Source organism: Canis lupus, chromosome X (genome assembly GCF_011100685.1).
Source record: "Canis lupus familiaris isolate Mischka breed German Shepherd chromosome X, alternate assembly UU_Cfam_GSD_1.0, whole genome shotgun sequence".
Classification (NCBI taxonomy): domain Eukaryota; kingdom Metazoa; phylum Chordata; class Mammalia; order Carnivora; family Canidae; genus Canis; species Canis lupus.
Genome location: NC_049260.1, coordinates 33,329,803 through 33,344,130, shown reverse-complemented (window position 1 = coordinate 33,344,130; position 14,328 = coordinate 33,329,803). Strand labels below are relative to the sequence as shown.

The following is a 14,328-nucleotide window of genomic DNA, read 5'->3' as shown; positions in this document are numbered from 1 at the left end:
CTTCTTAAGATGAAAGTTAAGTAAGTAAAGAAAGTCCTGAAGATTGGGGTTGAGAAAGATACTAAGTTGTGTGCATACAAAAAAAAAAAAAAACCTTTGGGGTTTTTGAGGTAAAGTGATTATATTATGACAAGAAAATGATTAGAAGTTCTTTCTGATTGAATGAAGATTATACCTTCCATTTGATTCTGAGAGTAACCAGTAAAGAGAATAGAGGTCATTATCACTGGCAACCATTTACAAAGGAGAAGGATACTCAGGATTATGACCTTTATATGTAGGCAATTTGAGGGACGGCCTCCACAGTCTATATGGCACCTTCTGGTTAAATCATTCTATACTCTCTGCTGAAACAAGATAGTCTGTTAAACTCCACTCTTTCTTTCTTAAGTGGTCCCAAGTAATTACCTATAGACAAGAAAGTCAAACTGTGATATTTACTAGAAAAGTTGATTTTTCTCTTATAAATTATCAGCCTTCTTCCCCCTAAAATATGTTTTATTGCATGTTCATTACAAATCTAATTTATAATTCATCTCTTACTCATTTAAGTCATAGCTATCAGTTAAAGAATATCTGTCAACCAGCTTGGAAACATTCTTCTCATAGTAGAGGTGGAATGTAAAGATGGTTACTTTTTTTTTTGTCCTCTGCAAAATACATTATTTTCTTAAAGTTCCTCTTATGTTATTTAATATTTTAACTAAAAATGTTTAATTTGTATCATAATAATTCAACAATACAAATTTCAGTCACCCACAAAAGTATGTAGCTTTAATTACATTATAATAATCCAGTAATGCAAATTTTTATTTTCCTGAACAAAAGTTGGAGAGAAAAGAATGGATTGAAATGTGGCAAGCAGTAGATTTATAGAAACATCCAGCCTGTGGTATGAGTAGATATATGATAAGCATAAACATGAAAAAATTAAATCACTCCTGCTGGAGAATTTGAACCTACAAAAATATCACTCTGTAATGGATCTTATGTTCCTAGCTAGGTTTCCATGGTTTTGCCACTTGTTCACAAAGGCTTCTTTAGGCTTTTGATATTAAGTATTCATTACAGAGAAGAGACGTGTGCTCTTGAAAAATCCTCCTTCCCACCTATGATCGGAAAAAAACTCTTAGAGTTTGGGCACAGTTATAGCTGTTTTTTTTGAGAATTTCATCATTTGCTTCTATAAGTGAGTATCTGCCCACTTCATTTGCCTGAAAATTGTACTACATCAGCAAGATGGATCATTTGGTTTCCTTGTTGGTCCTGGGGGATCTGAACACAGCCCACACATCTACCAGCAGCTGACTGCCTGGTAAATGTTTACTTATAAATTAGCATGGGTGATAATTTATTAAGGTAATAAGCATAGATTACATTTAATGGCTTAGACATTATGCATTATGAACACAGTATTTTATGTTCAGTTGAAGCAAATGTATATGACTATTAATATGATACCCAAATGTAACTCAGAAATTGTGCATTAGAGAATTTAAACCAAGTCAAGCCATGTACTGTAGTGCCTCGGCACTTTAACTAAGGCCTTCAGGAAGGTTTCACAATGATAAAGTAATATCATATCATTCACCTATACTGTGTATCAGGATTTGTTTATTTCTTAGATTCTCTTCTTCCTCCATAAATTGACTCATTCAGTTACTGAAGAACATTGTTTCTCTCTTGACAAACATCACTCCATCAAAACTTCGGTTTCTGAAGCTGAGGTGAATAATCTGTCAGCAGGGACACCATGACAGCCTGGATAACACAACAAAGAAAAAGAAAGAAATGGGTAAACATTAGCAAGAGTCTGCTTAGGGACCTAAGGAACTGGATTGCCGCTTTGAAGGCCTGTGGTTAAAATGTGTTTTCCCAAGGAAATGATAAGGGGACAGTTCTGAAATAATACTTTTTTATTTAAATTCATTTAGCCAACATACAGTACATCATTAGTTTCAGATATAGAGTTCAATAATTCATCACTTGCATATAACACCCAGTTATTTTTATTTGGAGAGAGAAAGGTCAGGAGGGATCAGGCTGACCCAAATATATGCAGAAATACCATGCTTACTTAGGCATGGTATTTGGAATGACTAGCAAGGGAGAGAGTTGAAATGAGACACCATGGTGGTAGCCATGATTGGATTTTCCAGGCATAAATGAAACCTAGTATTGGCTGGTTTTAGAGAAATATAATCCCTCTCATCCTCATGTTTATGCTGTGGTTTGGTCACTTGTAGCCTAGAGAAGTTTAGAATCAATCAAATATAGAGTAAGAAAAGTAAATCATTTGGGCCAATGAATAATGTCTATCTGAATCTGGGTCCTCATGAAGGAATATTTATAACCAAGAGTATATAGCTTCCCATTAGGCTGTCACTCACAAATGGTAAGCACTTTTACTATTCCCAATTTCTACAATAATGACAATAGTAATAGTATTAGAAACAACCATGAGGAATGCTTACTGAGTGCTTACTATGTACCAGACTGAGTGCCTTATCATGTGTTGGTCACGTAAAAAATATTTGCCAGGCACTGTGCTAGCTGCTGTTAGGTTAGAGAGAAATGTCTATGCATTATCTCATTTAATGCAACAAGCTTCTAAGGTAACTTCTGTTATTATCATTTGTAGATGGGAAAATCAATCCTGGAAATAACAGGTAGTACACAACTGGGTTTGGACTCAGGTTTCGCTGACTTCACCCTTAGGAGGTGGTTTTACTGCCTTATGGCTACTTACTCTCTCCTTTTGACTGTACCATACATGTGTGTCCCTAGCATATATCAGAAATGCAGGTCTTATATTTTGTAGGTATTCATTGAATATATTTATTGAACAGATACCATGTTGGGCCCTGTACTGAATGCTTTATGTGCATCATGCCATTTAATATCCTTCCCCACTTGTGTGAGGTGGTAAGAGAGAAAATCCAGAGGAGGAAGATATAGGTATTTTCCTGGGGATGGTAGTAGGGGGTGGATCCTTTCTCTAAAAACTTAACCACTATGCTCAGATGACTCTTACCCCCATTTAATCCTCATAAACTTATGAAGTTGTCCCTATTTTTATCTCCATTATCATATGAATAAACTGGACTTATACTTGCTCAAAGTCACACAGAGGGCCAGAATTTTAACTTGATTTCCAAAGTTTGTGTACTAGAACCAATACCCTATATCGCCTTTTAAGCTACAAAAATGTATTGGGCACATAGAGTGTCAGGCACCATTCCAGGTATAATGAAGAACTTATCAAGTTTTCATATGGTAGGGGGACAGGCAACAAACAAAAAAAAATCAAATAGTGATAAATGTCATTAGAATATAAAACAAAGGACAGCAGGGCATCTGGGTGGTTCATTTGATTGGGCATCTGCCTTCGGCTCAAGTCATTATCCTGGGGTACTGGGGTAGAGTCCCTGTGTCAGGCTCCCTGCTCAGTGAGTGGTCTGCTTCTCCCTTTCCCTCTGACCTTCCCTCCTGCTCTCACTCGTTCTTTCTCTTTATCTCTCTCAAATGAATAAATTTAAAAATCTTTTTAAAAAAATAAAATAAAATAAGAAATGGGATAAAGGAGGCTGGAGACCCTCTTTAAGAGTGGGTGGCCAGGGAAGGCTTTGTTAAAGGAATGACATTTGAGATCTGGATAACAAGAAGAAACTAGGAAGGCCAAACTCTGTGATAAGAGCATCTTCCTGTTAAAGTATTTTAAGCAGCTTTATGGATTTCTAGGATCACATCTCAGGTTTGGTTTTATTGTTAATCATCTACATGTGTCAAATTTATTTTCAAATGTAAAATCTTAGGAAGTCAGCTTGGAGCACCGTTGCTGGATTTGGTTAAATAAATAAAAAGACAGTTAAATTGGCATTTCAGGAAGCAACTTTAAAAAAAAAAAACTGTAAGCATGTTCCAGTAAGCACAGGACGTACTTACTCTAAGAAATTATTTTTTATTTATCTAAAATTCCAATTTAACTGGGTACCCTATATTTGATATGGCACCCCTAACATGAAAAGAAATAAAGGACTGAAATGCTTGGATTAGATTTGCAGTGGTGTTATATGTCTAAGGACCATCCTGATAGCAGTGCTTTGAAGTGTCAGCTCTTTTGCAGGGTCCCTTTAGGTTACTTTAGCTCCATAGCAAAAATTGTAGGCAGAGGAAGAAAGGTACCTGACATTTTATGAGTCCTACAGCCTTACTAATTATTGAAAAATGCAAAAGCAACCTTTGTGGGGGAGGAGAGGGAATATTTAAAAAACAAAACAAAGGGATCCAAAAGCTTGTGCACTATGGAGAGAATGATGTGATTGCTAGGGTGTTCTGCACAGCACAGCTGGAATTCACCCAACATGGAGGCCTTGAAAAGCTCCTCTAAGTACTGAAAGAGTATGCATTTGGTTTAAAAATGTCATATGCTTTTAGAACAAGTCCCACCCTATATAGTTACATACTTGCCATCAGTCATTATGGGCACATTAGAACTTGAGGTATTTTTCCTTTCTTCTTCCATCCTGATTTTATTTTATTTTTTTCCATCCTGATTTTAAATGAAATTGTGTGTGAAAATCATTCTCTAGACAGTAGTTCTGTCCAGTAGAACATTCTGCAATGATCGAAATATTCTGTGTCTGTGATGTCAAATACAAATAATGTAGCCACCAGCCATGTGTGGCTATTGAACACTTAAAATGTAGTTAGTATGTCTAGAGAATTGACTCATGTATAATATTATATTTTAATTAGTTTAAATTTAAATAGAAATAGCCACATGTGCCTAGTGGCTACTGTATTGGATAGGGAAGTTCTAGAGGAAAACATGTATTGTACCTTTAAAACATCCCAGAGAAATATGTCTCAGCAGTGCTGAGCCTGAATGCCATTCTAAATAAGCTATCTAAGAATAATTTCTTTGCACATAAAATAGGAATTTAGACTAGATAATCTCTAGGGTCTCATCTCTTTTGAAAATGCCATATTCCTATGAATTGTACAGGCTGAGTGGGGGCTGCATGCTATTCATTTTTTAAAATCTCCAATGCCTGGCAGAGGGACTAGCACACAGTATATGCACAGTATATGATTGCCAAAATGAATTTAACTCAAAGAGATCTCCAGTCGTCTAGCTCAGAGAGCTAGAGCAGAGTGCAGAGCAGCTCCATAAATGAATGAGTGTAGCATGTGTGTCACCACCTCCCTTCCAGAATCCATGTCAGGTATCACTAGTCAGTTACACCATTTTCTTTCTGAGACCACAGGCAGGCTTAGAACCTTCTGAACATTGGACTTCAAGTTGCCTGTTGGTGAGATTGAGGACCTAAGATTAAAAATCATTTGCCATCTATATAGCTTGATCTGTTTATCTTATATGTGAGGAAACCAGGACCCAAAGAGGTAACGCTTATCCAAGATAGCACAGCTGACTAGTACTAAACACTACATAAGGTATATAAAGTATGCAGTATATAAAGAATGCAGCTGGGATACAAGTCTCCTCACTCCCAGACAAGTATTCTTTCTATTTTAGATGCTCTACCTTCTTTTTAACATGGCTATGCCTCTTGTTTTCTTTTAAATATGTGTTTCCATGATAATAGTGGGCACTTCAGGAAGGTGGGGTATGGAGAGATGGTGGTAGGGCTTAGATGGATGGAAAATAGGTGGGCATAAGATTTCACTTTGTGTATGTATGTGTGCATGTATATACACACACACATATATATACAGATATGTATACATATATATTTATCCTTGCAAGCATTTCAACAATGTGAATATATGATGTATTTATTTTTTTGTATACTTTTTATTGGAGTTCAATTTGCCAACATATAGTATAATACCCAGTGCTCATCCCAAGTGCCCACATCAGTACCTGTCATCCAGTCACCCCATCCACCTGCCCAATTTAATTTTTTAAAGTAAATTCAATTTAAATATGTTGTTTAATAAGCTTTCCAAAAATTTGAAAGCTCAGAGCATCTCCATAAATGATATTTTAACATTTCTTTTAATTTTTCTCCACTGAATTTCTACAAAGATCATATTTTAACAGATTTAGGTTGATTTATCTTTGTAACTTCAATCATCTTCTGAGAAAGAATAGAGCTTGAGGAAAATTTTTGCCATGTCTCTTCCTGAGGTATAGGGTTGGAGAGCTCCCATCTTCTTTTTTGTCATCTAGATCTTTGCTACTCAAAAAGTGATCTACAGGACAGCAACATCTGCATTACCTAGGTGCTTGTTAGAAATGCTGAATCTTGGGCCTCAATGTCAGGCCTACAGAATCTGAATCTGCAGTTTTAACAAGATCCCTAAGTGATTCAAATAGACATTAAAGCTCTAAAAGCACAGGTCTAGATAACATGGCAATTGCCATTTTGGCCAAAGCTAGTGTCCTGAGGTGGCAAGCTAGAAGGTATAGTAAAAAGGAAAGAAGCATCCCTCTTATTAGATATGACATATAACTTTTCATTGGAAAGGGAGTCATGATTGGCTTTCAAGCAGCCATAGTGGAGCTCAAACCCCTGCTGGTCACTGTATTAAATCAACAATGAAGATGATGTCAGTGATAATAATTATAATAATATTTACAGTGTATTAGATACCATACTAAAGGCTCTACATGTATTATTTCACTGTTCACAATAACCCATTTCTAGATTAGATTTAAAAATTACCAGAATCTTTCCAGCTTGTTTTTTGTACTCCAGAAGTTGAAAGCTATAAACTACATTTCCAAGAAGCTAAAATGTAGACATACCACTCAACTGTACCTACTCAAGATTTAGAGCCATAAGTGAATGATACTTAGTGGAAGCCATCCTCTGGGAGATTAGATCTTCTTGTCTATATATAGGCGAGGGCATCTAGTTCGGCTGGGGCAGCAATAATGGAGTATCTGGCATTTAGTTTCATGGGCCTTAAGTACCAAGCTTTGGGTAGCTGTGTAAATGGGTTTGGCTACTAAAGAATCACAATGTTATTGGGGGATTTTTCTGCCTGTGTTGTTTCTATGTGGTATCCAAGAATGATTTGCTGCACCTTCTTTCCCCAGAGATTCTAAGTACTGCTAAATGTCTTTTAATAAATTTATATATTATCCTTTTAACTTTCCTAGAGTAGACTCTGTTTGCCAGTAAGACCCCAACTGGTACAATAATTGAGATCAGTTAAATCACTAAAAACTAAAAAACGGTGGTGCTAAATTATGACCCTTGAATATCAGTTTTCCAGAGAAGAAGGTGATGTTTGGAATTTTGTAACACACAGATGTAAAGTTAATATTTCCTAGAATAGCAGTGATAAAGATGAAACTTATGTTAAAGGGACCAGTAGTTTTTAAGATTAGTTTTGCTGCAATTCTGGAAATGTTCAGTATCTAAAACAGATGTATCTCTCAGGCCAAGCCAAGTAGAGAACCAAAGCAACTATCTAGGTAAGTCGTGAAAGGAAGAAAGAGAAAAGAAAGGAAAAAAGATTTTTTTGGAATACACATTTTGTGCCAGGCACTGACCTTGTGGCCTCTATAAACATTAGCAAGGGGATTGTAAAATAAGAATTATAAAATATAATGGTTAGCAGGCAGTAGTGGCTGGCATTCAGGCTCATCAAAAGCAGTCAGAATTTTTATTAAAACAGATATATTTGGGGGCATATGAGTGGTTCATTTGGTTGAGCATCCAATTCTTGATTTCAGCTCAGGTCATTATCTCAAGATCATGAGATTGAGCTCAGTGTCAGGCTCCGTGCTAGATGTAAGGCCTGCTTGGGATTCTTTCTCTCTTCCTCTACCTCTGCCCCTTCACCCTGTGCATGCCCCCCCTCTAAAAAGTAACAAAATGAAATAAATATATTTGGAAGGAGATCAGTTTTATCACATTAAAAATATACTATAAATGCTAATAAGCAATAATTATAATGAACTTTTTGGGAAAAAATAGATGCCATATGAGCAAGTCATGTGCATGGATAATCTTGTTTATGATTTACCAAAAGGCATAAATGGCCAAGTTAGGGCCACATAGAGAACCCATTCTAAGCTTCCATTCCCCCATTGCCTGCTTACCATGATTGTCCACTTCCTGTTTTCAGCCTCTGGGAACACTAGTGATCGTGGAGAATAAAACACTTCATCATCCACTTCTTCTGGCTTTCTGGGCAAGCAGTGTAAAAATGTCCAGTCAGAGGCAGCAACTTTAGCAGTCTAAAGAAAAGATGGAATGAGACAATGTTTGACTAGTATATGGGGCTATCAAATTTGTCATCTTCAATATTTAAACACACATGTGATGTGGAGTCAGAAACCAAATGCAAAGGGAGAGACAACAAGGCAGAGTGGCGGTTTAAATTCAAGGCACCAAAGGGAAACGTAAATGGTACTTTCAACTTATGGAATTTTATAGTCATTTTTGTTTGATTTGGGAGATCATCACTCCAAACTAAATCACTGACTCAGTTGCTGGTCCTCTGTCTAGAAGGATTGTGGACATTTCAGTAAAGAGCTCTAGTGGTACAATATGTGGCTGATAACAAAAGTCACCTATTTTACCCCAATATATTTTTTATTTATTTATTCATAGAGACAGAGAGAGAGAGAGAGAGAGACAGGCAGAGACACAGGCAGAGGAAGAAGCAGGCTCCACGCAGGGAGCCCGACGTGGGACTTGATCTCGGGTCTCCAAGATCACGCCCCAGGCCAAAGGCGGTGCTAAACTGCTGAGCCACCTGGGCTGCCCTACCCCAATATATTTTAAAAGTTGCTCTTATGGTATTGTTATATTTTGAACTTATCTCCAAGTTATAGTTTTTGTGGTTGAAGCATACTTCACTAATTTAAACACTTTTGAAAGAGAGCATGCGGAGAGAGGAGTGCATTAAACAGGATTCTTAATGCAAAAGTCCTAATAGTTTTTTTCTCCAGCTATTAATTCTGAAAGCTACAATTTTCCATCCATTTCTGTTGTTCACTTACATATTCAAAACTTCATTCCCTCATAATTTCTTACTTCAAAATTATTACCTTTGTACTACAATTTTGTTTTACTTCCCATACTTGTTCTAGGTTCAGAACCTTCTGAATTTCTAAAATAATGGCAAAGTAATATGGGAAAGGACTAACATTTGAACCAGTCACACATCACTGAAATGAATGTTCTTCAAGCCTGCAGTTTCAACACCACAACAATGCCTATGGTTGATCAAGGCAAGTACAAGGTAAACTGCAAGGAATTTAGAATTTCTCCATGAACATATTTGCCACATATATAACAATGGATTAACCATTATATGTAAATAATTCCTATAACCAATAATGGCAAAAAAAAAGAAATGAGTAAAGGATATGATAGCATTTTATAGAAAAACACACAGAAATGCCCAATAAACATGAAAAGATGTTTAGCTTTATTAGTAATAAAGGAAATTCAAAATTTAAAAAGCATGAGATACAGATTTTTTAAATTAGAAATGAGAATAACAAGGGGCACTTGGGTGGCTCAGTGGTTGAGCATCTGCCTTTGGCCCAGGTCATGATCCTGTGGTCCTGGGATCAAGTCCACATCAGGTTCCCTGCAGGGAGCCTGCTTCTACCTCTGCCTATATTTTTGCCTTTCTCTCTGTGCCTCTCATGAATAAATAAATAAAATCTTTTTAAAAAAAGGAAATGAGAATAACAAGAATGGAAAGAGTGTGGAGAGAGTATAAAGTATCGATTCTTTTTGCATGGCTATTTAGCAGCATTTATCATATTTTTAAAGTATATACCACTTTACCCAGAAATTCTTTTTCCAGGGATCTATTCTCCAATCATGCTTGCACAAAGAGATATGTATAAGGATATTCATTGCAGCATGGTTTACATTTGGGATAATTGGAAACAGCCTAATTTATCAACATAAATCACAATCCAACCAAAACTTTGGAATTTTATGCAGCCATTAAAAGTAATGAAAAATATCCAAATAAGTGGACAAGAAAGTCTAAGATTTGTTAAGTAGAAAAAGTAATTCAGAATAATATGTCTAATATGCCATTTATGAGAAATCCATACTTGCGTGTGTATATGTGAAGGCACATATAAACACACAGGAAAGGTCTGCAAAGAGACGCATCAAATTGTTGATCAGTGGCTACTTCTGGGAATAATCACTGTTAAAGGGATGAAGGAAAGACTTTTTCACTTTTTATTTTTCAAAGTTCATTCTGTTGACATGGATAAATAAGGAGCTTGTATTTTATATTGCTTTATCAATGAAATATTTATTGTAATTGTTCAGTCCCTTTCTCCACCAAAACAGACAAGCTGCTCTGCTGACAAAATCCCAATGTGCACTTGTCTGGTAGAGTATTCCTCCAGAACAGCAGTTCTCAAAGTGTGACCCTGGAGCAGCAATATTGCCTCACCTGGGAACTTGGTAAAAATGCCAGTTATTGGGTCCCTCTCCTGTCCTACTATTTCAGAACTCTAAGGGAAGTGGGGTTCTGCCAGCCATGTATTAACAGCTCCAGGCAATTTGGAGGCATGTTCAATACTGAGAAGCATTGCTTTGGATTTTAATGAAAGGCATCAGGTTAGATGGGATTCCCCTAGGAATGCCCTGGAAGTAGTAAGCAAAGCTAAACTGGACTTGAGAGTCCTTAACAACTAGAGGCAAGGACTGGCCTGAAGAACATACTTATGCAGCTTTTCTTAAAGGAGAAATCAGATGAAACTGCATGCAACAGAAGTAATAGTGTCTCTAGACACGCATGGAGCAAAGCATTCCCATGCCTCCTTGCCTCCATTGCTGTGAGAGGGAAAAGCTTGCTTCTCTTTTCTGCCTGGGTTGCAAATTCCTGCATCCAGGACAAAAGTATCTTTCCAAAGGACATAGCTAAGCTTCAGGAGGAGAGAAATCCCTGGAGGATGCAGTCAACGAGTCCTTTATAGGGAACAAAAGGACAGTCTGCTCTCCCCAAAGCAAACGAGTGATTAGATGGTAGGGCCCTTTATGAATGGAATTAATGAACCTTCAGAGAGACATGAATTTGTACCTTCATTGTAACCTGGTAACCTTGGAAAGCCTGGAGCCGCTTTTTCTTCTCCTCTTCTTGTCCCATGCTTATCCACGTGTCTGTAATTAATACATTGCCTCCACGAGCCGCTTCCAATGGATCATTCGTCAGCGACAGCTTGGTGCCATTCTAGCATACATAAGCATGCCAGTTAAACAACTTCACGGGACAGAGAAAGGCAATTCTAACTTTACGTATAAGGAGCATACCTCCTTGGCATACTGCTCTGCCAACTTGGTTACACTGGGATCTGGCTCATAACCCTGCAGGGGAAAGAATTCAACTGTTATTTAGGCAATTGTATTGTATTAGGCTGTCTTATATCTGTATTAATTTCCTTTCAACAGTATTCTCATTGTCCTTTCCTTTTCTGCCTCAAGTTGTAGGTCAGCCGCCTTCAGTAGAATACAATATTTACATCTAGAATTCCAAACTATAACAGTGCTTTTGGGTATTCAAAAAGGTACCCAGCTGCCCCATCTTTCTCTTATTATCCTTGACCTCTTTAATTCTCAACATAAACAGGGCATAGTGCTTTCCAGCTCCTGGTAGTGCCTCTTCTTGTTCGTCTAATAGCCTAAGAGGATTATATACATAATTCTATGAGCTGATGCAGTTTTGTCTCTGCCTTCCCATGAGCTGTGTGGGGTTTGTGTTTTTAATGCTTTTTTAAAAAAAGTTTTTATTCATGAGAGACACACAGAGAAAGGCAGAGACATAGGCAGAGGGAGAAACAGGCTCCCAATGGGGAGCCCAATGTGGGACTCGATCCCAGGACCCTGGAATCAGGACCTGAGCCAAAGGCAGACACTCAACCACTGAACCACCGAGGCATCCCTTTGATGCTTTTTTGTCTGGAATACTTTTCTCCACTCACTTCCTGTGGATAATGTTTTTGGGTCTTGGCACAAGGGTTTCCTCTTCAGCGGAACCTTCCCTGAGCATCCCAGCTAAATACTAACAGGCCACATGCATACCTCTTTCTCTTCCGTACTCGCCAACAAGTGTTCAGAGTGTGGGGCATGGGCTTTGAAGTGGCATTTATGCAGCAAGTACACTGTCTGTGGTCAAATCTGTTTGTGTGGGATGGTTTGGAGAGAGCAGGGCCAGGGCTCAAGTGAAGCAAGCAAGGTACCTGGGACACAGGGTTAAGCAGGCCTGTAGGAAGTCTTTGTGAGTACAAATGGTACACCAGAGAAGTCTAGCTTGCTTAGTCTAGTTCCAGCTTTGGGTGAGGGGATATTATGGGGGCATTAAAGCCCCCTCACAGCCCTGAGTTATTCTAGACCCCCCAGGTAGCCCTGCTGCCTCCCTCTTCACCCTCCAATCTATTCTGTACACAGCAGCCTGCAATAGTTACTCCTTGTTCCTGAAGTCAAAGCTCATTAACCGTATCAAGGCTTTCCCCCTCCCCACATTCCCTGTTTCTGTCTCTTTTAATTCTTCTCAACATCTTGCTGCAGGAGAGCCAATCTTATTGTTATCCCTGTACATGTCTTGCCCTTTTCTGCCACCTTAGCCTTTCACCCTCGAACACTCCCCCCCTCCAGTTTTCTCCTGGGTGTGTTCATTGGAACATGTCAGCTCCTCTTTTGTCAAACCTCTAGTCCAGCCTCACCTCCAGACCCTCCATATGGAGGTCTTGTCAGTCCAAACACCACGATTATTCTCACCTTCCTCCATCCTTCTCATTTTCCTGAATTCTTAGCATTTATTATAAGTTGTTTTTTAAATAAATTCTCAGTAGAGCATTGTGGTGCATACTGTGATATGCCACTCAGATCCCTCGTTCGTGAATAAAGGCCTTATTCCCCCAGCTGCTGGGCGTGCTGCCAGAAGATGGCTTTCAGCCATCAGTCCTCTTTGGGTACTGCCTCAGCTGCAGAGGGCTGACTCATCCAAGGTCACACACCCTTCTGGGGTGACCTACATTCAATGACTGATTGACAGGAGGGGATGGAAACTTGATTCCCTCCTCCCAACTTGGAACAGCTCTAAATGGACATCTCAGGTCTAGAAGTCTCTATAAGGTCAGACAAGGCTGTTGTTGGGCCCAAATTGCGGCTCAGCTTCTTCCTCTACCCACTGCTGCTTCCTTCCCTTCCCTTCCACAGGTGTTGATCTCAAGGGTATGTCCTAATAAACATCCTGCACACCAAACTCTGTCTCGGAGTCTACTCCCAGTAATCTCAACCTGTGACAGGCATGTTCAGGCTCACTCATTTGAAACTGTGTCTATTTGCACATGATTGTCTATCGTAGTTCCTTCTCTCCTTACAAAATTCTTGAAAGAAACTATGCATGACACTGCTGATGATTGCTGTAGACATTTTAGCAGCTTTACTACCTTTAAACAGCATAAGTTCTGGAGCTTCTTTACTGGGATTTGGAGAAGGTAATTAATAAAGTTTTGCTAATTTAGTAACTACTGTTGTGATCATTCATACGTAAACATAAATGAAGAGGTTTGGCCATTACCCCGTGTGCCTCCTGCTCTGAAAATTTAGCCTTCCCTTTAGAGAGCAGATTTTATACTCCCCACATATAATCATTCGTACAGAAGGAATCAATAAGTACTTAGAGAACCAACAGCAAGGTTTGGAAATTAGAAAATTACCCAACCTTGCATGTACTAGGCCATGACTAAGAATACAAAGAGAATTCTTTACTCACAGCTCAGCTTTCAATACTAAATCACTCATTGGCTTTTACATAAATCTTAAAACTGGAGGGATAAGGTGATTAACAAACCCTGTTCAGTCTAAATATTCACTTAGAACAATGTTAAAATCATTACCATCAATAGTTTATAGACCAATTTTACAATCAAGGAGAAAATTATGTTTTCTTGAACATGTAAGTTATTCTCAGTTGAAGAATGGGGAAATAGATTAATTATGGCTTTGGAAACTTCAGGGCTTCTTAAATTTACAATAAATCTCGTAGCTTTATCTTGGAAAGAAGTAGGCCTACTTATAAATTAACTGAACAACGTCTGCACTATCACACTTTCCCAAAGGGTTTTTAAAACTCTTACTCCCACCAAGATTCAGGAAAGTTTTAGCACTCTCTATCATTTCAATGAGTTTCTGCATAAGAACTTTGAAATTACTTTGTAAGATTCAAATTTTTCCCTTTGGTGTTAATAAGACATCTTTGACACTCCATAAAATGTTTAAATCCTATATTTCTCCAAAAGAATAGAGCCTTTCCAGCAACATCTTCTAGTAGAGATCAGTTATTGTTAATATATGTTTTCTC

General features: G+C 38.1%; 1 protein-coding gene across 1 annotated transcript in view; it reads right to left on the bottom strand.

Moving 5' to 3' along the window:
- Positions 1-746: 746 nt before the first annotated feature.
- The window catches only part of OTC (ornithine transcarbamylase), a 69,381-nt gene continuing 55,799 nt past the window's right edge, over positions 747-14,328 (bottom strand). Inside the window, exons 7-10 of the mRNA XM_038587168.1 lie at positions 11,277-11,330; positions 11,047-11,196; positions 8,081-8,218; positions 747-1,761 (exon numbers count right to left, since the gene is read on the bottom strand). Of these exons, the coding sequence (XP_038443096.1) occupies positions 1,702-1,761; positions 8,081-8,218; positions 11,047-11,196; positions 11,277-11,330 (402 nt within the window). The 3' untranslated portion in view covers positions 747-1,701. The remainder of the gene's footprint in view (positions 1,762-8,080; positions 8,219-11,046; positions 11,197-11,276; positions 11,331-14,328) is intronic.